General features: G+C 47.2%; 1 protein-coding gene across 5 annotated transcripts in view; it reads right to left on the bottom strand.

Moving 5' to 3' along the window:
• Cyth1 (cytohesin 1) overlaps positions 1 to 26,612 on the bottom strand; it is an 84,314-nt gene that overhangs the window by 30,190 nt on the left and 27,512 nt on the right. Inside the window, exon 1 of one of the 5 annotated variants that reach the window (XM_074044997.1) lies at positions 13,921 to 14,674. The exons of 1 other annotated variant lie outside the window; for it this stretch is intronic. In XM_074044997.1, the coding sequence (XP_073901098.1) occupies positions 13,921 to 13,945 (25 nt within the window). In that variant the 5' untranslated portion in view covers positions 13,946 to 14,674. Of the gene's footprint in view, positions 1 to 5,068; positions 6,527 to 6,702; positions 7,464 to 8,078; positions 9,893 to 13,920; positions 14,675 to 26,612 lie in introns of those variants that run through there. 3 more of the 5 variants (XM_074044995.1, XM_074044994.1, XM_074044998.1) reach the window with 3 other exon arrangements.

Here is a 26,612-nt window from a genome sequence, read left to right as displayed (position 1 = left end):
ACACTTCTGTGCCAGGGAGGAGGCTAAACCCTTTTCTCTAAAAGAATGGCCATGGTAGGGGGGGAGAGGAGGAAGCAGCAGGTTGTCCCCAGCATCCTCCTAAGCACAATGGGCGGGGTCAGAGAGTGAGCTTTCATGACACAACCTTCCACCCTCCCCCACCAGTCCCGTACTAAGGTTAATCTGCAAGGTGTCAGTGTCCAGCTGACATGCAGGGTGATAGGTCCAGTATCAGCCCTTTACCATTCCTTTCTTTCCAAGGTTCTGATTTAATGAAGGGGATGAAAGTGTCCAAACAACAAGGGGCCATTGTGGCTGGCTGTGAACAGAAAAGCCACACAAGGGAAGCCTTCATTTATTTATTTAAATGTTGCTTTGCAGATTTTAACAGTCGGCAGAAACCCAGAGCTGAACAGGGCTACAGCCAGCGCATACAAAGGAGATTTGTCTTAAAGGGACAGCACCCTCTTTCCAGGCCAAGGAATGTTAGATAAGCATCCCATGAGTGCTGGTCTAAAACCTGCAAATCCCTGTTCTGTCCCACAGCACCTGCCCAGCAGTGCAACACAAGGTCTAGCTGCAGACCTGGCTCCATGTGAGCAGGTTCAGCTCACATGGATGGTGCTAGCTTGATCCCCTACAGGTGTTATGAAATCCAAAGGTCCCAGATGTAATTTGGGGGTGAGAGCTCACTCCTGAGGTCATCCTGCTACCACCACACCCCTCTGCCTGGCTTGAACATACACCACTTGCCTTATTTTTTCCACCATAATTATTAACCAGCATCCTCATAGCCACCACCTCTCAATGGATAAAAAGGGTCCATATTTAAACCAGCACAGCAAGGGAACTTTATTTATTTTTTTGGCAGCACTGGAGTTTTAATTCAGGGCCTCACACTTGCTAGGCAGGCACTCTTACCATGTGAGCCACTACATCAGCCCAACAGGGAAACTTCAGAATAGTAATTAAGAAGTGGGCTCCAGGGCTGGAGCAAGGCTCAACACACACAACCCTGTACCACAATCCTCAACACCACAAAAGAAAAAAAATATGGTAAATGTACAAAAGGTAAAACCCTAGCCAGAGCTCCCACTCAGGCCAAGGAGCCCTCCAAGGGCCTACTGCCAGGAAGCCCCTCCCCCCTAAATCATCCTTTCCTTTGCAGACCTGGAGTTTCCTAAACACTGACTGCACACATACACACATCTCAGAAGCCCAAGCTAAGCCTGGCTAATATAGCAGCAGTGGTAGCAGGGAGATTAAGCCTCAGCCTCCCACACCCTCCACAGAACTGGCTCCACACTCCAGGGACAGGTGGCTATTTGCAAGCCAGGCTTCTGCGTCCAGGAGTGCAGACACAGGCAACGGCCACAGAAGAAAGGTAGGGTCCACCCACCTCTCAAGATGCACCATCCCATGGCCCACCCCATGGAGGGTAAGAACTCCAAAGGCTAGTAGTGCCAGTCACAGGTCTGAGAGTCCACCAACCACCCTGCCAGTGCAACCTCAATAGCAAGGCCAGGGCCTACTCACCACTAAGGGCCTAAGTCACACTGTCTCCCAGGAAATCTCATAACTTGTCATTTAAAACTTCAAACTGCTAGAAAGAACTCAGGCTTTGGCACCATACCCATGTTTAGCGAGCTCCTCACCTCTCTGGCCCGTGGTTCAGCCCATCTGTAAAATGGAACCACTGCTGGCACTGGTATAAGGATTACGTACAGGTAAAGCAGACACAACGGCTCACATAAGCAGGTGTCCAATCAAAGGCAGATTCCTTTATCAGAAGATATGACCCACCCTCCCCTTCTGTTTCTCCCCACTACATTATTGCTGCTCATTCAACCTACATTACAAAGGCCTCACAGCTGGATGGCACACATGTCCCTTCCTGTAGGCATGACAGTCCCAGGGAATGCCTATAGGCACATGGGCAACTTCAGGAGAGTATGGTGTGGCACTCAAACTGTGGGACTGACAGGGGGTTGCCCTGCTACCCATGCACAACTGGCTTTGGAGCCCCGCTGCACTCACCAGCAAGCCTCCTCAGTTCTATGTGCCTCATGGCAAACAGTAACATGACAGGGTAACAGCTGGGGGTATGGCTCATGAGAGGCATGCCTAGTAAGCAAAAGGCCCCGACTTCAAACTCCAGCACCACCAGAGAGGGAAGGGAGGGGAGGGGAAGGAAGATGAGGGGATAGAGCCTGCTTCCCAAGAGGACATTCTGAAGTGGACTACAGCTTATAACATTGTTTTCACATTGTATGGGGACACACCAACAACCTAAGCAACATGCAACACCTAGAAAATAAGGAGACAGTGTCAGGAGGCCTCCCAGGAACTGCAGGTAAGGCAGACACAGAAGAAAGTAGCCTTGGCCTCAAGGACATGACCAAGTTCTTGTGGCCACTGCTACAAGTGGAGAGTGGGTTGGCTTAGGAGAATCTGTTTTCCCTCGCTGAGAACAGTGGTTCCCAACTCTCTCACTCTCAATTCCATGTCGATGTTAGAAAAGCATGAAGAATGCTTTTTTACAAAAGCATGAAGAATCCAAATTCCAAGCATCTTTCAGGTGAAAAGCAGAAGAGATGTAAATCAAAAAACAGCAATGATTCAGGATTTCATGGAAAGCCTTAAATGTAGAGTCTGCAAGATAGTTATCGGAATCAGAGGATGAAGGAAGGTGAACACAGAAAGGTGTGATCAAAGTCAGGATCAGTGACACAGGCTCTGCCAGAATGTACTTATGAATCCTCATCATAAGTACATTCAGACCTTACAGAAAGTCTGTCAACTTTAGAGAACCAGCTATGCTTCCATCTTACTGACTCAAAACCTCAGCAATCCTCTCCAAAATTTAATACCACATCATCAGGTGTTTAAAAAGGAAGGAGCCTAGTGTGGTGGCACAGATTATAAAGCCAGCACTTAGGAGGTTGAGGCAGGAAGACAGAGAGTCCTAGGGCATCCTGGGCTACACAGTGAAAACCTGTGCCAAAAAAAGGGAGGGGGCAGAATTCTGACATATGCTACAATCTGGATGAACCCTAAAGAAATACTCAGTGAAACAGCCAATCACAAAAGGACAAATAGTGTAGAAGTCCATTTACTGAGGTCCCTACAGTGGCCATATTCCCAGAGACAAGAAAGTGTAGTGGGGGCTGCCAGGAGCTGAGGGGGACAGGGCACTGTTTAACAGCAGCAGGGTGAAACAGTAGATGCACAAGGATGCAAATATGTCCAGCACCACTGAACTCTACATTTAAAATGGTTAAATGATCAATCTTACGTTATATGGATTTTACCACAGTTAAAAATAAACAAAAATTTAGTGTCAGTATTCTAACTTCTACTTCTGCTCACCTTAGACCCTTTTCCAAAAAACTATGATTTGACTTTTGTGAAGAGCACTTCAAAACAGTCTCACCTCTGACTTGCAGCCTAAGAGATTTTTTGCATAGTTAGGTTACTATGCTGCTAACGTAAACGATGCTCGGTATCGAAACTGCAGATACAGACATTTAGATCATTCTCAGTTAAGTTCTTTCCAGGCAAAAACCACACAGTCTCTAGCCTAGAAGTAAGTCTATCAAAGATTTTATTGAGGCATTCTGCACTTTTGAGGAAGACTTTGACCCTGTTCTCAGAATTGGAGACATCTCCTCTACAGACTACCTGACAACTGGGCCTCAAGAGTTCAGGTGGGACACTGCCCAGGTAAGGGAGGGAGGAGTCCAGATGCCAGTTTAGGATCTCACTGACTTCCTTCTCTGTGACCTTGGACAAAACATGACCTCCGCCCTCTATGGTTTCCTTATATAGAATGGGGTTGCCCCATCTCAGCCCTTCTTGGTGAAAGAATGTATATTAAAAAGCTCTGTGAACTGTCTTATAAAAGAAAGGTGTTTTACTATTTTATAGAGAAGACTGTCAACTCTTTTATTATCAAATCCTAGAATTCAAGAATGAGGTTGCATATTGGATTTAACCAGCTACCCAAAGAGAAATGAGGTCAAATTTCAAGGCAGAAACAGAAATTAAGTCATCAAATTTTACCCTAAAAATGTGATTTATAAAAACAAAGCCAACATCTGCCTTCAGTAACAGCTAAAGCTGGGAGGACATCCTTCTAGAGGCCTCATCCTTTTCTAACACCTCTCAGGGACATGGGACACAGGTGGGACTCACAGCAGCTTCTCTCCAAGCTTGTCTCCACTGTTGATCCAGGGTTGGGGGACTGGGTGCTGAACTGAGACTTCAGCAGGGAGGGCCCCTTCTTGCACCCACTGGAGGAGACAGGACTTGGTCCTTAGCTCTCCAGGTGTCCGGGAGCTCCCTATTCCACCAGAAACCCAATCCTATCTGCCCCTCGTCTGGGGGAAGAGGACACGGTGTTTTCTGGATGAAGTACTGCCACTCTGGTGCCTGCCAAAAGCACTCATAGTCACACTGCACAGCTGGGTCACCACACCCCTCTGCATCCGAAACAGAGGCTGGGTGGAGGTGTTGGGGAGTCACTTCTCTCTCATTTCACCTTATCCCTAAAATCTGTTTGTATGCTGGCACCTTGTACAACCCTGGATTTTTCTGTACACTTATTCTCCCTGTCTTGCAGCTGGAAAGACCCATAGGACCAAATCAGACGGACAATTCCACTCCCTTCTGCGTGCAGGGCTGGACCCAGGGCTGCGTATGTCCAGGACTGGCTCCAGGGTGTAAACAGAAATCCCTGAGTAGCTGGCTGGAGGGGAGACTTATCCTGAATTTGTCCCTCTAGCTTCCTGCCACCCTGTTTCTAACCTCACCAAAGCTGGACACTGGGAACCGGTTACTGGCTATTCCTAAGTCTCAGGTTGAGAAGAAACTATACCGAATGCTTGGATAGCTATCAAAGATACCACAGAAAATCCCTAGGAAGAGAGAGCAGAGGATGGAGCCCAAGGACAGACATGCAGAGTCGGCTGTATATACGTCAGCTCCTGTTCTGACTGGGAGAGGCCACAGCAACACATAACAAGAGAGCTGCAGACCCGCTCCATGCGCCATCCACCCAGCCTCTTACCAGCAGCGAGTCCCCTCTCCTGTGGCCCCAGTGTCCTGGCCAGCCCTGGGCAGCAACATCAAAGCTTCAGCCTCAACTGGTCGCAGCTCTCCGCATCAGAGGCCATGATGGCTCTGTACAGCAACCCCACAGGCCCAAGCTCCCTGGAGCTCCCGCAGCCCTGGGTGCAGGGAGAGCTGGAAAAAGGACAGCACGTGTGTGCCAACACACAAGGGCAGGGAGGAGGCGTCCAAAGGAGACAAAAGCCAGTGGCCGAGCTGCGCGGGTAGGTGGGCGGGAGTGAGCAGAGCCTGGTGGGGAAGGCTGGCACTGCCCCGGGAGGGGTACACAGGGCTCAACCTCTGCTGACACTCCGTGTGCAGAGCTCTGCTTCTCCAGGTTCATTCCATGCATGCAATCACACCGCCCCTCCTACTACCCTCTCCCGGCCTCCTGGGGGAGGGGAGGCACCGGCAGCACTTGCTCATAGGCTGAGCTTGCTTTCCTCTCCCGGCCTAAGTAAAGCTGTGGCTGCTCTCACCAGGAAGATGTTAACTCTTATTCTGAAACAGAGGCTGGATCTAGGGGCAGGCATCAAGCCACCCCAGCACAACCCTAGGCCTCACCCAAGTCCTGTTTGAGGCCAGCAGGCATCAGGCAGAAGGCCCTATCCTGGGGGGCTGGGGAGCCCGTCCTCACATGCAATGTTCTAGCCCTTACCAGAGACGACACATGTGCCTCCACTCAGCTGTGTGCTGGCTACAGTGCCTTTTCTTCGCCAAAGGGGGAACACCACATGCTAGGCGCCCTGGTTAGAAGGGCTGGGAGGGCCGATCCTGGGGATGATACAAGACGGCTGCTGATGAGAAGCATGGCTGCAGCCCACAAACAGGGGCTCTCAGACTTCAGAGGGTGCAAGAGTCACTGAGGGCACCATGGGTTGGGGCCTTAGGCCCCAAAACATGAATTCCACAGGCCCAGGCCCCTGAGTTACAGACATACCAAGAGACACTGCCTGAGACTAAGAAGGGAAGAGACAGGAAGTTTTAAAACAAATACCAAACATGCAGGGAGAGAATGCAGAAAACAAACCTCTGGGCCAGACAAGGCTCTTCAGTCTGGCCCCTGTGGACACCCGGACAGACCATTCTTTGTGGGATGTGGGGGCTTCCTCCCTGTGCATTGTACAGCTATGCCCATGGCCTCTACCCACTAGGTGCCAGGAATACCCCACCAGGTGTGACTACCAAATCCATCTCCAGATACTACTGAATGTTCTCTGGGGCAACCCTGTCCTGGTCACCAAACCTACTCCAGACACATAACAAAGGGCACCCCAGGCTCCCAGGTCCTCCTGACCCTCAACAGTCTGTTCTCTGGGGTTCAGTCTGGCTGGGGAACGTGGACAGACATTGTCATCGCCATGGTAGCATCAACAAGCCTGAGCCACATTCTCAGACTCACATTCCAATTCATGCCTTTTAAGAAACAAGCATAATACCAACAATTTATTTCAGTGTTAAAACCATAGCACTCGTTCAAAAGAATCATTTTTGAGTCTATAAAAAACAAATCCTAAAATTATTTATGAAATTCTTGTCATAAGCAGCAAAAAGCTACCAGATTTTGACAAAAGTATAGGCTGAGAGTCCTACCTGGACATCTTTCTTCTCTGTCTGGAGAGCAAGCCCACCTCTGGTCCCACCAGGACAGATCCCATCCTCCCTGCTCTCCCGCTTGCAGAGTGCAGCCTCGCTGTCTTCTTTGCTTGGAGGCACAGACCCATCTCCTACAGGGAGCACACTCCTCACTCAGCTGGTAAGGACAAACCATCACTTGAAGGCCATCTCCGTTCTCACCACTGTCTCTGAATTTATTTGGATTATGCAATCCACCATCCGGCAAAGTACCACCCTACTCTCCAAGGATCTCATGTATACACCAGATTAAGTTCTTGCCTTTCAATGACAGCTTACACTGTGAATATTCTCATAGCTCTTTACACAGTCCCAAGGGTTATATGTCCCTGACTGTTATATAGACATACACATGCACATTGATGTCAGAGACTAGAAGACCCCAGAAGGTGAATCCTGCCTCTGCCTTCCTACATACAACTCAACCACACTGTGCGAGGCTCACCCAAGCTCTGCCTCTAGTGTGGCCAGTCTCCTCCACGCAGAGTGGATCCACAGCTGGGGTTTACTCACAGCGTGTAAACTTGAACAGAGGCTTCAGCTGAAAGCAAAAGCCTGCCTGTACTCAATTCCAGGCACAAACAGCATGATATAAAGGAGACAGCAGACAAGAAGTTAGAGGAAATAACTAAACAAAATGCTTGCAATATGACCCTCCTGATATCTCAAAAAAATGAATCACTGCACAGTCAAGTTTATGAAATTACAGTGATCAGAGGAAAGTAAAACTCTTCACAGAACAAGAATCCAAACAGAAAATTAAAGTTTTTACAATTACTTTCTCAGACTTATAATTCAACAATGTTAAAAAAAAAAAAAAAAAACTTTCCACATATAAACAACGTACCCTATTTATTACCATGAGATACACCAAACTGGCAGCCTGGCCAGGAAGGTCAGGAAGCACATAGTGCCCACAAGGCGCTATGTGTTAGGGCAGAGAGAATAGTATGGCCTACATTCATCTGAGGCAGCTCAGCCTCAGGGCGTGCCAGGAAGGAGATGGCATTTGGCTGGGAGAGAACAGCAGAGGCAAGGGTGGCCACATGGGGAAGTCTGGAAGGCAAGCTGGGGTCAGCTAGTGCCTTTGAATTTGACACAGACAGCTGGCTCCTCCGCTGCTGAGCTGGGATGAGACTGAGGATGCACTCCCTGAAAAGTAGGCAGCAGCGGGAGACACCCAGAAGGAAAATGGCCTGGAAACCTTCCAGTGGCCAGGAAGGAAAGTACAGGGATGCAGGGATTTGCCCAGTGTGGTCAAAACTTCCCAAGTGGTAGATAAAAGAAAGTGTTTTGTCCTCTACTGGGGCTGTAGCTTCAACTATCATCCTTACCTGATGCTAACTCTCCAAATGTGTCTGTTGACTTCAGCCCTCTCTCCATTCTGTCTCAGGCACAAGGTCAGCTGCCACAGACAGAGGCCTGTGACAAGCATGAAGGCAAATGTGTGCCAGTCACCCGACTTCCTGACGAACAAGGTGCTGAGCAAGGCACATTTCCGTGCCCTTCACCCCACAAACAGATGCACAATGTGCTCAAAGGTCCCTCTGACACGAGGCACCTGACCCTTATAACCTGGCTCCAACGCCAGGAAGCACAAGAAGCACAAGGTCTGGGCCAGACTCAGATTCCCAATCTCCCTCCTCCCAGAGTTTTTGTAATTCAACTCTATTCCTTAATCCTTAAAATTGCTTCGTGAATCTTTAATAAAAGTAGAAGTATAAAATGGCTCTTCAAAGAAACCACCACCTGGTATCTGCTCTGGCTCAAGAAGGCCTGAAAGTCTCAAGAGGGAGGTTGTCTCTACTCTCACCTCCAAGGAGAAAAACTAGCTCCCACTATGGGACATTGCCCTTTACCTGAGCTGTCACAGGCTCAGGGACGATGTTCAAGTTTGAAAGGAGCACAGGAACGGCTGAAGGTACTGAGTGAAACCCCAGTGTCCCAAGTCCAGGGCAAGTTAGCACTGCCAGCCCACTGCAACCACACTGCTCAGCATTAGGCTGAGGCTGGAGCAGATGTGGAGACCCCAGCCTCCTAGTGGTGCTATCCCCAGTGCTGGCACAGAGCTAAGCAGCAGACTTCATCTGTGACATCCCAGCCTGTTCTCAGAGGCTTCTCTTATCTGGCCCTACCTCCTGCCCTATGAAGAAGGGACAGCTAAATGGCGGCAGAACTGCAGGAAGAAAGCAGCACTGTGGTAGGGGTTGGCCCAGGAGAGTCAAAGAGTAGGAAGCAGAGGGCAGGCAAAGCTTTGTGCCTTTGAGATCCAGAGTACAATGTAAAAGGCAGATTATAACCCAAGTGGTAGTGTGGACACGGGTGGCCTCCCATGCCCTAGTGATGTTGGAAACCAGTGGCTCCCATGCCCCTGTAGTGTGGACACAGGTGGCCCCTGCAGCACTGCAGACTGACATGACCTTGTACACCACCCAACAATTAAAACACACAGACCTTCTGACTTGAAAAAAAGTGACAGTTTGCTTCTTAACTCTTAAATGTAAACTAACTTTAAATTCTTAAGTTGTATGTAACAATTTACCCAATGGATAGAGCACCAAAATTATAAAAGCTGAAAAGGACTTAAAAAGAGTGTGGTGCTCTGTGGATGCTAATAGTGAAAGAGGATGGGACAGTGCTGCATGGGAATCCTCCTGATGAGTTACTTGAGCGTGATGGATGCACTTGAATGAGGACCCTGGGGAGAGGGAGGGCGCTGACTCCTCTTCTGCTGTTCTGGGTATCTGAATCCACAATGAACACGACACCTGCTACTGAGGTCCGGTCTGTCTGCATGCCCAGACTGCCTGCCTAAGCATTCCTGTGTGGAAGATGCATCCTTGAATTTGGTTCTTATGCTGTATCTCCCCATGTTGTTGTGACAATGTTGCTGGCCCTTCACCTCAATTCTACTCAGCCTGATTCTGCAGAAAGTACAGAGAAAGAGGCTCAGGGGTCAGGAAGAAGGGGGACTCAGAAACCCACAGACTCAGGAAAGAAACTCACTTCCACAATTCCTCTGTAGAGGACAGAACAGGGACAAGGCAGGAAATGTTCTTGTTTTCTCAAGGAAAGCAGAAAGGCCCATGCTGTGCAGGTTCTCACACAGCAGCCCATCTGCAGGGCAGCAGGCCTTGCCTTCCCCATCTCCATGGCTCCCTGGCCTATCTCGAAGCTTTGGGAGAAGCAGGAAAAGGTAACTGGTGACCTGTGCAGCATGAAACCTTGTCCAAGGTGGCAGTTTAACTTATTCCTGATCAGGCTGTTTCCAGAGAGGCCTTCTCAAGAGCCAAAGTGATGGAGCACTGTGAGTTCCTGGAAGCTGAAGATCCTGGGAAGGTGAGCAGGAGATGCAGAACTATGGACACAGGCAGTCCGCCATGCCCTGGCAGTGTGGACACACTTTCTAAAAGGAAATCTCAGCTGGGCAGAGACAGACCCAGAACACTGTACATTCAATGATGCTGCTTTGGAAGGGTTGTCAGGATCCAAGGGGAAAAGGAGGGATAGGACCTGTTGGGTATTTCCAGAAGATCTTGTCCTCTGTCTTTAACGCAGTCAGCAGCAAACTGCATGCAGGTTCTGCCAGTCCCAGCAGCACACATATCCCAGCAAACTTTTCTGAGCCACAAGCAGGGCTGGCTGGAAACTGGAGTGGCCTCTTCTCAGGCCACCCTGTCCCAACTCCACCTGTACCTACAGTTCCCAGCTTCATCCTTGCCTCAGCTGACTACTCTGCAGGCCAACAAAGGCTCTCTCCAAGCCCCAGACATCAGTCTGCAAAAACCCACCTATTCTTCCCACCAATACTTGACTCTTAAAAAACCCTACCTGCTGCCTCCCATAAACCTTCCATCTTATACTGTGGGACCAGCCCACCTACATCCAGGCCTGTGCCTTTATATCCCCCCAACAAAAGAGAAATTTGGGAGGCTGTATAAGCCTCAGGCAATCGATAAAGGTTAGCTGTGTTCCAAGCCCTTGTTTCTGTTCTCCTTCTTCATGAAGAAGAAAGGCAGCTCTAAACCTGGGTAGCACACTGTGGGTATTTGCCTCCAGTGTGCTCAGTGGGAAAGCCTATAAAATCAAACCACAGTGAGGCCCCTCAAAACTATCACAGCAGATGGCAACACAGGTTTCTTGCTCTGATATGTGCTTTGTACAATGCCATAAATGTCCCTGCTTAAAAATAAAGATGTAACCGCTTTTGATTCTATAAAAGAACAAACGCAATTCATAAGGGAGGGAGGGAGAAATGTCTATGGGGTACTATTAATTTATAGCTGTTGTACCTTAGGTCTTCCTTGTTAAGACCTAAGCCCAAGCAGCTTCTCCAAATCAAGGCTACGTGGCCACCAGGAAGGCAGCAGGAGAATGGGGCAATGGGCTAAGGTGAGCATTTTAGGTGCAACCTGAAACTCAGTGTCCTGTGACAGAGGAACTACACTTAATTCAATTTGGCATATTTTCCTATACATAGTACTATTGTACCCACTTGGTTTCCTATGACTTCAAATGTTTTGCCTTGTCTATTTTTCAGATTGGACAATAGAGCTCCACTATGGACAGCGTATTTCCTGACAGGGAATGCTCCCTTCAGCTAACAGATAAGACACAGATTCCATGAGTAATCACCTAAGGCAAGCATCTATTCAACAGCCCAGTCATAATCCTGGTCCCTGGCTGGTCCTCAGCTCTTTATTCTACCAAAATCTACAGTCTTGTTTAGCAAGCCAGCATTTGCTGAGCATCTGTCATAGGCGCAGCCTGTGCTTGGAGCTGGGAATTAAATAACTGCCTTGGCCCAGCCAGTGTGACTGTGGCAGCAGCTGACCCAGACAGTGGTCATGCGCACCAAGGGCTCAGGAGATGCTAGGACACGTCAAGAGACTGCAGAGGGCAGCCTTCAAGCCAGAACACACAGGACCAAATGGAGAAGTAGCGGGAATGGCAAATCCCAAGCAAGATAAGGAACTAGGGGAGAGTGGGCATACCACAGGTCAGGGCCTGGGCACATTGGGACCTGGTGGCCCCAGAAAGAGAGGTAAGTGTCTCCTTGTGAAGGACCTTGGAGCTTACACTAAGGTGTTTGGACTCCATCCTGGAGAGGGTTCAACAACACATCAAGGGGGCCTGAATATTAAAAAGGTAAGATGAAATAACAGCTCAATTTATGACAGTTAAGAAAATAGTGTCCAATGAATTACACTGGTTCATTCTCACTCATGCAAACACACACACAACACTGGGATGAAAACTGACAACACAGTACTAGGTCAGAGTGGAGGCAAAAAGCAGCACATTCGATGTAAGACTGTGGGCTGGAGATTCTGCTATAGGAAAGAAATGATCTGACTTCTTGAAAGAGTATTTAAAAAAAAAATCTCACCCTTTATCAGGTACGTGTGGGAGTCCATGAAACTGGTGAAGCAGCTGTGTGAGCCACACAATGCTAACACTCAAACCCTCCCCTTCCCCAGGACTGTGGGGACTTGCCGGAGGAAACTCCCCTAGTTCCCTCCACTTTGCTATCTGCCTGAACCCTTCACCTCTAACGGTGATACCTCAGGGCATCTATTTTAGCAGTGGTTAAAAAGGCAATGTTATCCTGTCATCACAAATAGACAACAGGAGGAAAATTGTGGGAGGGGGTTGGGAAACAGGCGTTAATCTCTGCCCCTACAATCATGACCCTGCCCCATGATTCCCACCACTGAACCAAGTACACACAGGCAGAGAAGCAATGTTGAGTTTTAAAGCCACCAGAATGGCTACAGGCCAATGACATGTGACCCCTCTGGATTACAGCTGGAAATGACTATTACACCTGCCTTCTAGGCGGGTCAGAAGCCAGGAAGATCTGGAAAGACCAGCAGCAAGTAAACAGGAGGAAGTATGAGGTGACCAGTGGTCACTGCGAGGCCAGGCCTGGTGGGCTTGTACCTACCATCCAAAAGACCTCTGCCTCGACTCTCAAACTGTTCCTTGGGAGCTCGACACTGTAGCTAGTGTGGACTCACCTTTCACACATAAAACCTCCCCAGTGGCAGTTAAGCCCTGGCCTGGCGTCATCCCTCCTTACTGCTCCCCCTTCAACACAGTGTCATTGTAAACGCCTGCATATCCCTCTTCACCAGAGTGTTTCACACATGGTTCAGCTTTCCAAATCACCCCATGGACTGTGTCCAGGGTAACCGTACTTAGCACTGAGACTAAAATATGTGTTTTACAGTGAACCAGACAAGGAAAAGCATGTATCTTAGAACTTCCTTGAAATCCACTTTGACATATAGCCCAACTTTTCTCCCTCATGACATGAATATACTCTATCGTGACCACTTCCCTACCATGTTAGACTTTTCGTCCCCTGAGAGGGGCCGATATAACTTAAAAAGAGGGAAGATGGACATTGGCTCATGCAGCCTAATATTTATTTCACACCTGTTCCTGTGGTTTGTCACCAGCTACAGACCAGCATCATTTTGCTCTCGCCTGCAGCACCAAACCAGTACATGTGATGCAGGCCTCACAGTGAGCACACATAGTCTGGCAGTGGGCTGGGAGCCCTGGCCAGTCTGAGGGGACTTAGAGCCAGCCTGTCAAGTCCTTACAGCACCACTATTTATGGCATGGGTGTGGGGACGATGAGGGAAGTCCTACAGATGCTGTGAGGCTCCAACATTCCTCACCTATCATGGAAAGAGACAGCCCAACTGTCTTCTCCCTTGACTACACTTCCTTCAGTAAGGCAAGCAATCCTCAATCTTGGTGTTTTCAACCTCTTGATGCCTTTATGTTTTAGCTCAGGTTCATTCTGGATGTGCACAGATCCCAGGGCTTCTGACCACTGCTCCTCAGTTACAGGAAGAAAGACAATCACCAAGCAGGAGGCTGTACACCACCAAGAAACACCTGCTGTTCAGCCAGGAGCAACAAGGAAAGCAACTTGGACTTAAACACAGTGTCACCTTATTGTCTTTCACATACACAACCTGTGACAGGCTAAGCGTCTTACCCACTTAAGACTCTGCAGCCTTTTAAAGAACAAGGGAAAAAGCACAGTGTAGATTGATACTCCTCCCCATAGGGCTGTCCTCATAGGCATTCACAAATGGATCAAAAAAGCCTCAGAACTCCACTCCATCTGCCCAGCCCCAACCTAGGAATAGGACTCACCATCCTCCTCTTCTTTAAGGACCATCTTGCTGCCTTATAGGATAGGAAAGGTCTGCCGTGTTCTGCCCGTGAAAGGAGAATTGTAGCTAAATCCGAGCAGAGTTTCCTACAGCTGTGGCTGGGTGGGGCCGGGAATACCTGGGGCAGAGTAGCCACTAGGACAGCTCAGCACTGCTTCCTGGATTGCAAGAGGAATGGCTGGCCACACCCTGGCCAATCAAACTGCAGCTCCTCACTGGCAGCCAGGGCCACCACCCAGTTCCTCAAGTCAAGTTCAAGCACCTTCCAGTGCTAACCACCTCCTCCCTGAGAGCAGCCTGCACTGAGCTAAGGCGCTCCGGGCAGCTTTCCTGCCTCCCCTCCACGCCCCCAGCCATGAAGGGGGGTGCCTGCTGCTATTTTCCCCTTCATCTTCAAGTGCTTTCTTAGAACAGAATCACTTAAAACTCCCTGGTCCTCTCACGCTGAGGAAATAGCACATTTCTCAAGAGAGTGACTAAGACCGCAACCAGTACAGTATGGTATGAGGTCACAAGCTAAAAGCAGACGGCAGATTTTAGAGGCAAACACACCAACACACAGTACACACACACACCCCCCGCAAAGGGCCAAGCTCCCAATCAGTGTAAGGTCAATTTTATCCACTTTTAACTTTTGTTACTTTGTTTTTGTTGGTACTGGGGTTTGAACTTGGGGCTTCCAGCTTGCTAGGCAGACACACTATGGCTTGAGCCACACTTGCGGCCTCCTCTTTTAAGTTATTTTCAAGTGACACACAAGTGTAACACATTTATGGAGCACAGTGTGGCTACAATATATAACGACCAAATCCGGGGGATTAGCACTTCCCTCTCCCAAATATGGGCCATCTGTCTGTGCTGGGAACCCTGCAATTCCTCTCTCCTAGTTCTTTACAAAATATAGAAGAAGGCATTGTGACCATGGTCACTCTACCATAAGGAAGAACACTAGGACTTATTCCTCCTATCTAACTGTGTTTGGTACCTATTACCCAACTCCCTCTTCTTTGCCCTTGATCTCCCTAGCCTCTAGTGATCACTATTCTGCCAGATTAGCATATACTTTTTTGTCTCCACATATGAATATGTGGATCTTTCTGATCCTGGCTTATTTAACATGATGTATGTCCTTAAGCCTCATACATGGTGCCACAAATGACAGGATTGTTCTTTTTATGGCTGAATAGTATTTCCATTGTGTACACACACATTTCCCTTCTCCATTCATCTGTCAATGGACACCTTAGTTAGTTCTGTACCATAGAGATAGTGAACAGAGCCCCAATATTCAGAGATTCCAGGTATAGCTTCAATATGCTAATCTCATTTCCTCTAGATTTGCACCCAGAAATGCAACAGGTGAATCATTCGGTAGATGATCCAGCTCCGTACTGACTACACTAATTTACCTTGTCACCAACAGTGTATTAAGAGTTGATCTTTTATCCTTGATAGCATTTGTTTTCGTTTTTTTTTTTCTGGGGGGGGTTGCCTTTTTGATAACAGCCATTCCAACTTAGAGAGAGGATATCTCATTGTGGTTTTGATTTTAATTTTTGAGGATTCAGTGATGAACTTAAAAAATATATATATTGGTCATTTTGTTTCCATTTGCTTTTTTTGAGACAAGGTCTTGTGATGCAGCCCAGGCTGGCCTTGAACTTGGGATCCTCCTGCTTCAATCTCCTGAGTGCTGGGATTACAGGCATATACCGCCTCATACAGTATATCCTTGGCCATTTATATTTCTTCTTTTAAGAAATGTCAGATCACTTGCTCATTTTTCAATTAGATTTCCTTTTTTCTGTTGAGATTTTTGAATTCCTTATATATTCTTGGCATTAATCCCTGGTGTCTTCATTCTGTTGGACTGTTTCCTTTACTGTACAGTAGCTTTTTAAGTTTGATATGATTCTATTTGTCTATTTTTGCCTTGGTTACCTATGCCTTGGGAGTCCTATACCAAAATCATTATCTATATAACAGTATCTTAGAGTTTCCCCTTTTCTTCTACTAGTTTCCTAGTTTTGGGTATTACCCTTATGTCTTTGATCCATCCTGAGCTGACTTTTAGTAAGGAGAGGTAGGGGTCAAGTCTCACCCTTCTGCATGTGGACATCCAGCTTTCCCCACACCACTTTTCCTCCCACACATGCTTTTGTTGAACATCAGCTACCTGTGGCTATGTGATTTCTGAGTTCCCTATTCTATTGCACTGTCTATATGCCAGTACCATGGTGTTTTGGTTGCTACTGCTTTGTAGTGCTTTGGGTTTTGTTTCTTTGAAAAAGGGTCTCACGGTGTAGCCCAAGCCGGCCTCACACTGGAGATCCTCCTGCCTCAGCCTCCCCAGCGCTGAGCGCAGCACCACACCCAACCTGTGGTACATTTTGAAGTCAGTGCCTGATGCCTCTGGCTCTGTACTTTTTTCGCAGATTCAGAAGTAACACTGAACCTAGAGCCAAATGAAATAACTTCCTAAGAGCAAGTTTTATAAAGGAGAAAAAGAACAAGAGGGTGGCTTGCCTGGGTTTCCATGTTGGTCCTGAGCCGACTGCAGACTGAGCCACATGGCTTCTCTTTACTGAGAGAAGCCTGAGGAGCAGACCAGCCCCATGTTTGGATGACAGTTCAGATCATACTGGAATGCCACACTGACTTGCATGTTGCTCTGAGTCATGTCCCCTTTCAACTTCTAGGGTGCTGCATCAAGATGTTTTTCTCTGCCCAGGTTTACTACATTCATGGCATTCATTTGTGACTGAAAACTAAAAAAATCAGTAATAAGGGTAAAAAATACGTCGATCCTACCCATTAGTGGTAACCACAGGTGACATTTCAGGGTACATGCTCCAGATTTTTATCGTCACATATACATGATGTGGAGATTTTGCACACTGCTTTCCGGCCATCCATGTTTTACTTTTAAAATCTTCTCCACGATTTTTATTATTCAGTCTAGATGTAATAGTTAAACAATCCCCCCCCATTAGACTTTAAGTAGTTTCCAACTGTTCTGCCAATCTCAACATCACATGCACATTTTTGGCATATCTCTTTAAGGAGTCGAGTTTCCTGGGTCCATTGTGACTTCCTGTGTGTTCATGGGAAGGACTACGGAGCTCCATAGCTGTTTTTACACTGGCAAGTAATAAGTAAAAGGAACAACCAGTACCCGACTACCTGACTCACTGTCACTGTTGGGTGCTTCTTTGTGTCCAGTCAGATGTGGCCTAATTGTATCAACCACGAAAACACCCATGGGGTGAGTGTCCTCCCTGGCCCCAGCTCACAGTGGACACTGGCACCCACAGGGCTATGGGGCCTGCCTGCAGACTGGCCTGGCTGTAGAGCCCCAGGGAGCTGATCTGAGCTACACTCAGAGCTTCTTCCTCCCAGAAGTCAGCTGCAGTGTGAACTCCACAGCAGCTTTGCAGGAAGCCTGCACCTGCTTGGCTCTGCCAGATCCTCAGAGAAGAAAGCAATGTCAGCACCTGTGGCAGATAACGCTGCACTGCCTCTAGGCACTAACGGGCCAAGCCTCTTCTGCATATGTAAAAGTTCCTTTGTTTTGCAGAGGCCAAGGTCAGTTTTGTCCTCTCCAGTCTCTGCTCTTGATGAAGCTAGGGCTGCTCCCACCCTGCTCAATCTCAAACCCTAAGGTTAATGACTGCCAAGTTGACATCTCCATCTTCAGGTGCAGCTCTGAAGGTGCTGACCCCAACTTGCAAGGAGACAGGTCACTCCCATTTTCTATATACTGTCAAGCGAAGCCTTCTCTGGAGCAGATACTGGAAGGCAGGACAGTGTACGTCTGTGCGCCAGCTCTTGCAGTCGCTGCCCTGTGCCCGACCCCTCCCACCATGCTGCACTGAACTGCAGTCTGCCAAGTGGAAAACGGGCTGCCTTTGCTGGCGGTGCACACTAACCTGATCACTGGTCACCTGAGGTGAGTTTAAAGCATTTTCTTTTAGTTGATTGCTTGTTCACACCTTTTGCCCATTTTTCTTCCTAATCTATAGATTACTGATTCTTTGCATTCATGTTGCAGATATCTTCACACTCAACTCTTTAACTGCAGTTGTATTTTCCATCTTACACATTTTTATTCTATTACAATCAAATCCATCCTCTTAGCCTTCACTTGTTTCACTCAAGCATTTGCTGAGCACAATGAGCTCAGAGCCCTAGGGAGACATCAGAGGGCTAAGCAGGCAGACATAGTTGCCCTCATGGTGTCTCCACTGTATGAGGAGATGGGGAAGGCAGGCAAACAATGAGAGCACCAGCTGGATAGCATATGCACAACAGGTGCTGGGGTGAGGTGTGGGGAGGCCAGTACAACTGGAGCAGAAAGAACTGGGCGGTGTGGTGAGGGGGGGAGCGTGGGGGGTGGTGCAGCAGGTGAGAGGCGGTACCCTGGAAGGCCTTGGGTCTATTTTAAGGACTCTGGTTTCTATTCTGGGTCAGATGGGTGGGCCTGCCAGGGTTCTGGGTGGGGCAAAGCAATCTGACTTCCTATGTAACAAGACCACTCTGGCTGCTGGTAAGAACAAACTTTACACAGCCAGGCCAGCCGCTGACAAGCTTGCGTACAAGGGGTGATGGTGGCCAAGCAGTAAAAGGACCACATTCTTGCTATTTTTACTTTTAAAGTAGGAGCAGGGCCTGTTGATGGACTCCATGTGAGGCGTGAGAGAGCAGTCAAGGGTGACCCCAGGCTTCTGGCCTGGGCAGGTATATGTATGCAGTTTCCACCTTCTGAGCAGGAGGTGCCACCAGATCCCTACTCTCCACTCCACAAATCCTCTGCCTCAAAGCTCTTCCCTCAGTTCCGGGGGCCCCTTTGCCCCTACTTCTTGGTCCCTTATGACTTTCAGCTTCTCCAATATTCAGTGCTTCATCTTCGTGTTCTTCCAGTTCACATTCTCAAAGAGGGACTCAAAGTGGCCACATGATAGCTATCAACCTTGTCTGGGCTCAGAGTGCCACCTCAAAGGTCCCTGGCTGCCCTCAGGACAGGCTTGTGTCCCAACTTCCATAAGCTGGGACAGGAAAGCTGCTCCTTGTGCTGCATGAGTCAGGCAGTTCCCCTTGCAAACAGACCCAGCGGGACACACCTACCCACACCACACTGTCCTCTGTGTGATTTGTAGTAGTGTAGTAACAAAGCCATCAAATAACACTGCTTACTAAAATAGGAAATAATGACAGAAGAGGCGTGTCTTATGTTCCTTAAATAGACATTTAACTATCAAAGCACCAAAGTATGTTTGACTCACTCATAAGGAATTTATCATCCATACTGGGCTGTTCTTGAAATTGAAAGTGGGCACTATTAACAATTACATCAGCAAACCAGCATAAGTCATGAACATGCATGGCTAACTGGGACATATAATCACCTGACTCATGGGGTACATCCACTTCATCAGCACCAAACAGTATTATACAAAGATTTACCATGTACACATTTAAGTAGAAACTGACAGAAAGACTTGCAGTACACTTTTAAATAACTAGAAATAATGGCACATTACAAACCCACACCAATTATCAAGGCCTTAGAGCAGCATCTGAGCAGATGACATGGGAGACACACAGGCGCTGGAGGGGCTCTGCAATGAGCATTAACCCAACCAAGTGGAAAAGGACACTTGACAGCTGCTCATCGGAAGCCACATCAGGGCTCTCTGGTGCAGGGGCTTGTGTTTTTAAATAAGTCTTCTCGTGTATAGTTACGGTGTACAACGTGAGGCCACAAAGACATCTAGATGACAAAAAGGTTACTACAGTGAATCAAGTGAACACATCCATCATCTCATCACCCTTGCTGTCCTGTGGCAAGAGCTGCCAATTTCACGTGAATCCCAGATGCAGCACCCTCTGGCTGCTGGCTATCCTCATGACGTTCAGTACATCTCCACTTCTCAGCCACACACTGATGCAGGCGTCTTGGCACCAAACATTTTATGTTCTCATTAAGTGCCTTAAACAGACTCAGTACTTTACCCCAGCCTCACCTCCTCTGGATGAATAAGATGAAAATGTACAAACCTGGAATGGTTTAAAATGACACTAAAAGAAAATGTCATGAATATTTATGCTATATTCTGAGAGGTTTGTTTTTTTTAAGCATGACACCCATATCAGTCATAATCTCAAAGACACAAAGCAGTAGTCTGGGGAGAGCTACAAAAAATATTACCTATAAAAGGGAGGTTCAGGGAGACCATCAAGGGCAATAGAGCCACCCAGGGTTTATAATAGGCCTTCACTAACCCTTGGCCATGCTGCAGAGTGTAAAGGGGGTACTAAAAGGAGAGGCACCTGACAAGGATGCTGGAAGACGACTTGGTTAGCCCTCAGTCACCTTGACCTCACTCTCCTCCCACCCTCCAATCTTTTGGCCAAATCCATCCAGGAACCAGAGGGCATGGGAGCCTACAGCTACAAACCCATCCTCCAAGGAAGTAACAGTTAGAAGGGCAAAAGGCACAATATGGAACAACCCCAAAACAAGAGCATAAAGGAGCCAGGTTTCCCACTGGGGGAAAAGGATCTGAAAAGAGAGGCTGGGAGGGAGGGCTGGAAAGAACTCTAAAGCTGGATTGGAATTGGAGAGACCAGTATTTCTAATAGTTACCCCCAAAACAAACAAAAACAAAAAATACACACACACACACCAGTAACTCACCCACCAGTTCACCCTATATAGCCCTCAAGTATCCTTGCACCATAGCCTCTGCTTGTCTCTGGCTAGTTTCAAGTCCCTAGAGCCTGCTATGAAATCAATTTTCAAAGTAGCTTTCCCTTTGTTAGCTATCTTCCAAGCGCTATCCCTAGCCATACCTTCACACTGGCTCAGTGAGAACTATTGTTTAAAACATTTGCCAACTAAACAGACAAAAAGCAGTGTCTATAATGCCTGCGCCTCTGATTCCCAGTGATGCCAGATGTCTGTTGTGGGGTTTCTTTGTCCTATGCATTACTATGTATTCCTTGGCATTCAAAAGTAGTTGGAATCTAGTGCTGGTGGCTCACGCCTGTAATCTTAGCTACTCAGGAGGCATACATCAGGAGGATCGAGGTTCAAAGCCAGCCCAGGGAAATAGTTTGAGAGACCCTATCTCAAAAATACTCAACACAAAAAAGGCCTGGTGGAGTGGCTCAAGGTGTAGGCCCTGAGTTCAAACCCCAGCACCACAAAATAAATAAATAAATAAATAAATAAATAAATAAATAAATAAATAAATAAATAAATAAAAATTAAATATAGTTGGAAAATGCAAAAGATCCATTTCTGTAGAAACACAAAAACATGTGTTACATTGTTAAATGAAAAATCACATGACAAGACACAAGGCTGTAAAATTGAACTTTGGGTCAAAAATGAAAAGGACAGACACCTAGAACATGAGATGAATACTGAAAACCCTATTCACCATGGGCGGGGATCTCGGTAACTCTGTCCTCATCCACTTCTAGCCCCTAACCCTCCCAGTGCAGGCCACGGCCGGGAGACCCCTGCCCCAGCCTTGCTTCTCGTTCCACGCTGCCATGATGTTCTCTGAAAGCTGTCTACATAGCACTGCTTAATTGTGTGGCTCTCAGCATCTTCTGCTCCAATCTTCCACAGCCCCCACCAGTGGCCACCAAGTCCCAGAGCCCTGTCACAAGTCAAGACCCTGATCTGACTGCTGCCTCGCCAGCTTGACTGTCAACTTGGACCTAGCTTTTTGTTTCTTTTTTCTTTAATCAAAACAACAATACAAAATTACAAGCAAACAGGCTTTACAAAGATTAAAACAAAAGGCCACAGTATCCTGCAGGTCATACCTCTGCTATTTTTCACTTGCAAGAACTCTGAACACTCCTTTTTGATGGCCTCATATTCTTGTTTCATTAACTTAATATCTGAGACTCTTAAGTATGTCATTTCAGTGCTTCCTTCCATAACTGGTTGTTTCCCTCGATTCCTTTTCTTCTGGTTGCCTTGTACTCTTGCGAATGTGGAGGGTTTAGTGAAATGCCTCACATTAAGCGATTCTTCACACTAAGACTGAGGCCCTGACTGCTGGCTGGTGGGTGGCATATTGTAATTCAACAAAGCAGGCACGGCAGACCCCACATATAGGGCTCTGTAGTTCTTTGCGCGTAGACTAAGCTACTCAGAAGAGATATTCTCCAATCTCCTCCCTGGGCTGCGTGGCTAACAAACCTGGCCGCCACTGTCTGAAAGGGGAGTCAGAGGGACAAAGATGGGGTCTCACAAATACATACGCTGACTGTCACTCTCACTCTCTACCCTCATGTTTTACCAAAAATGCAAGAGCTCTGCTGTAGGAGAGAAAGCCCTGGAGTCTGGCTGCTCACCATGAACATTTTTTTTTTTTTTGTGGTCCTAGGTTTGAACTCAGGGCCTAACAACTTGAGCTGCTCCACCAGCCCTTTTAGGTGATAGGGTTTTTTTGAGATAGGGTCTCGAGAACTATTTGCCCACACTGGCTTTGAACCTCAATCCTCCTGACCTCTGCATCCTAAGTAGCTAAGGATTACAGGAGTGAGCCATGGTGCCTGACCACCATGAACACTTTTGAACTCCTTACTTCACATCTCCATTCTCAGAGGTTCTGGGAGCCCTGAACCCTCTCCAGAATTTGGGGTGCACCATTTTGCTTCCCGGTAGCCCCCTGTAGCTCTGATCTTTCCAATGATGTGCTGACAGAAGAGTGCTCGGGGCACACAATCACAGAAGTGCCCTAAAAGGCCCAGAGGGCTTCCTCAGGCCAAAGTGGAGAGTAACAAAGACTTGTCAAGCCTCTGCAGCCACAAGTCCAGACATCTGGGCTCACTGCAAAACCCTCTCAAGGATTACTTGTACTGTGGTCACTTGAGAAGCATGGATTCATACCTTTTCCTTACAGACATGAACAGCATTGATCAGACCTTGAAAAGACTTGACTACAAAGGAAATATGTGATGTATCACAAAGATTTCACACAGTCGGGGTGGCATGTCACAGAGATTTCCAGTGAAGAACTCAAAGAATGCTGTCACTCCCTGACACATGACCACCTTGCCCTGGGGACTGCTCGGCATGCTGGCCAAGGTACACCTCTGAGGCAGAATTTTAAGCACTTTTAGCATCAGAAGGTCAAAGTCAATTAGATGTCAAAACAAACCTAAACTACGCCCTCTGTCTTGTTGTACACTTTGAATTTATTTCATTTTTTTTCTAAGAAGAACCATTACTTTTGCAACAAGAAGTCAAAAAGGTGTCATGATTTGCTAATTTATTTCCTATGTGAAGAAAAATGTACCATAAAAATGTCACAGCTAAAAACCGTATGTTTGAGTTTCCACCTGTCTGGGGTTTCTCCTTCTACTGTCAGGACACTCACAGTCCTCTCCAGGCCTGGCATGCCCGGACATGGTGGAGGCCCACAGGGTAAGTGACCCAGCTCTCTGGAGGCAAGTGGGACAAAGCCCTTAGGACCGGCTTCAGCACCTCACAACTGGTCACAGTTCTCGAGAAATGTGAAAGCCACCCTGGACACTTTAGAGAATAGGAATTGGACATATTCTGGATGCCACAGTAAAGAAAAACACCTTCTTCCATAAACACAGAGAACAAACAGCATGATTCACATGTGAGAAAGAAGAAACTTGAGATTAAAATAGTCTTCAAATTATGAGTGTTTTAGATACCCGTCAAAATCAAGTTCAAAAATAAACTTTAAAAAATACTATCTAGACCTGGTGGTACACAACAATAATCCCAGCTACCTGGGAGGCAGCAACAGGAGGACTGCCAGTTGAAGGCCACCCCACGCCCTGTCGCAAAGGCAAAATTTAAAACGGGGGTGATGGAAGCATAGCTAAAGTGCTAGAGTATTTGTCTAGCATGCTCAATGCCCTGGATTCCATCCCAAGTACCCAAAAAAATTTCAAAAAGTAAAAACTTCTGTATGTGAAGGATGGATCTGTGCTGCTCTCTGCTGGCTGAACCAAGAGTGTTCAAAGGCTGACAGCTTTTTGAACGTATGCAGGGAGAAAAGAGGCAATCTGTTTGGCAGGCATTTTGGGGTATCTACCAGTACTTATTTTATGAAAGGGCTTGTTAGTATCAACACTGGCTAATCCTCTGTCTACAAACACCCTTCTACCTCCAACCCTGCTAATGTGCTGAAATAGGTAATAGCCCATAGGAACTTGTGTTGTGCAGCCATATACAGCAACAATAAATAAAATAAATGAATGAATGAATGAGCAACATCCACATTGAGTGGTAAGTTAAATAGCATGCTGCAAAGTAAGAGACCAGGGCAGAGAAGGAGCTCAAGAGCGAGGGTGGGGATTGTTAAATGTTAAATGAAGAGTCAGAACACATGAAATCTGAATCTTGGTTACCCCCACCCCAAGGAAAAACCTGCACCCCAGGCTTTCCTTTTCTAAAATTTGGTGGTGTACAAATGCATCATTTTTCTCTGAACCTCGCCATGTGGGCTCAGGATACTATGCAGTGTCTAAGATCTGACTGCGAGGACCATTTCTCTGTACAGAGGCCCAGGCTCTGGCCCCACAATGACTGGGTGTCAATTCTAAGCTTCCCCTCTTCCTTGGGTCTCCTTAGGACAAAGTCTCGCCTTCCTTCTGATAATGTGAGGTTCTCTTACTCCTGCCCCCAAAGAGCCTCGCAGGTTTAGGAGCCCCGTTTTCCATTGTGTGGGTGGTGCTCACACGCACTTTATCTGTCATAAAAACAATCAAGTGAGTGAACGCCCAGCATTCATTCAGAGACTTGTTGAATCTTTAATGTTCAGTCTACCTGGAGTCTGTTGAACTGTGTAAGGCACCACTTTAGCTAAGTGCCAAGGTCACCAATGTCCAGAACACAATACCTCCCCTCAAGCAGGTGGCCTAGTGTAGGACATGGGAGGTAGCACTGAAACAGATAACCACAGGCTACTAAGGACTCATCTATGCAGGCCCAGAGTGTTCCAAACTCAACAAAGGAGAACACCAAAAAAATTCCCTTTTGTGGGGAGAACTCAGGAGAAGGAAACCAAAATACGGGAGAGACTTTTGAGAAAATCCATAAACTTAGTGTCATTACCTGTGTGTATGTGGGAGGTCATCTGTGCTACGGATACCACCTTGCAGGGTCTAGAGCTCAACCTTGGGGGTGAGCAGGCGCTGTCTGGAGCAGGCAGGAAAGTTTCGGACAGCTGGGAGCGCAAGAGGCCCTTCAGACCCATACTGCCTGCCTCCCTGACCTCGTCTATTGAGACAATACCCACCACGGGTTCCATCATAAGGGTCCTGCCTGCACTCCATACTCCTGTGATGACATTTCATCTTTCCAAGAATCCAACCCCCAGCCTAGCTTTCCCCTGCTGAATGAAACCACAGTTACAGAACAATTGTGTGTGCTGGGTGACACACATTGTTTCCGCAGCCAAGGGACCTACCTGGAAAAAAGACAGTTGTATAAAACAAGGGTGGAGGAAACACAGAAGAAAGACAAAGGATGGGGGGGTCTTATCAAGAAACAAGGTCAGTATGCTGTTAGCTTGGTAAGGTCTGGTATACTAGCTAAATGGACAGAGGCTGCTGTCTGAGAACCAGCTGGGTAAGTTTTAAAATCATCCATAGGTTTGCAAAGAAATATGAGAATGCTTTTGCAGAAACACAGAATGTCTGTGAAATCACAATAACCCTGTAAAGCAAAGCAGGCAGTTTCTCCTGACATCATCGTCACTACCACCATCCCCATTTTGTGATGAAGCAAGCTTAGGGAACACCTGAAGGATGGCAGGAGCTGCCCTGCCCGGAGCTGCCAACACAGAGAGCCCCATCAGTTCCTTGGGCTCTGGCACCTGGTCCCTCCTGTGCCTTGTCCTTCCCACCCCCTTGCTGTGCTCTCTTTATGCTACTTTCCACCCTTCATAAGACCCAAGCTCCTGCCACAGGTACCACACAAAGGCTTCAAATGTAGCTCTCTTTAATTCTCAAACTGCCCAAATGACAGTTCCTCTCTGTCAAAGCAAGACTATGAATATGAACAGGAGCCAGCAAGAAAAGTTTTCCTGAAAGCTTTAAACTCCAGTCTTTTAGCTGGGCACCAGTGGCTCATGCCTATAATCCTAGTTACTCAGAGGCAGAGATCAGGAGGGTTGAGGTTTGAAGCAAATAGTTTCTGAGACCCTATCTCGAAAAAACCCTTCACAAAAAAGAGCTGGTGGAGTGGATCAAGGTGTAGACCCTGAGTTAAAACCCCAGTACCACAAAAAGAAAAAAAAAGAAAAACCCTCTAGTCTTTTTGCTTTTAACAAAGTAAACTGCTCATTAAATAAAGCACAGATATTAACGATCAGCACGAGTTATTTTTTTTAAAACATAAATAAGATTTAAAAAAAAGAATTATCTAACTGAAGGCAGTTAAATTCCTTCTCCTTGTGTTTAAATTCCATGAGGAACCCGTGATGGCTGCACCTTTGAGGTGAGGGAAAGTGCGGAGCACATGAAGTACAAAAGAAAAAGTCCTCTTTACCGACAGCCACCTCCCAACCCATACCACCATCAGCACTATCCTTTCATGCCACTCTGTCTCCAGTACATATCCTCACAGCTCCATCTAACAAGATGAAATGACATGTGTATCCGAGT

Source organism: Castor canadensis, chromosome 11, assembly GCF_047511655.1.
Source record: "Castor canadensis chromosome 11, mCasCan1.hap1v2, whole genome shotgun sequence".
Taxonomy (NCBI): Eukaryota; Metazoa; Chordata; class Mammalia; order Rodentia; family Castoridae; genus Castor; species Castor canadensis.
This window is presented reverse-complemented; position numbering and strand designations above follow the sequence as displayed.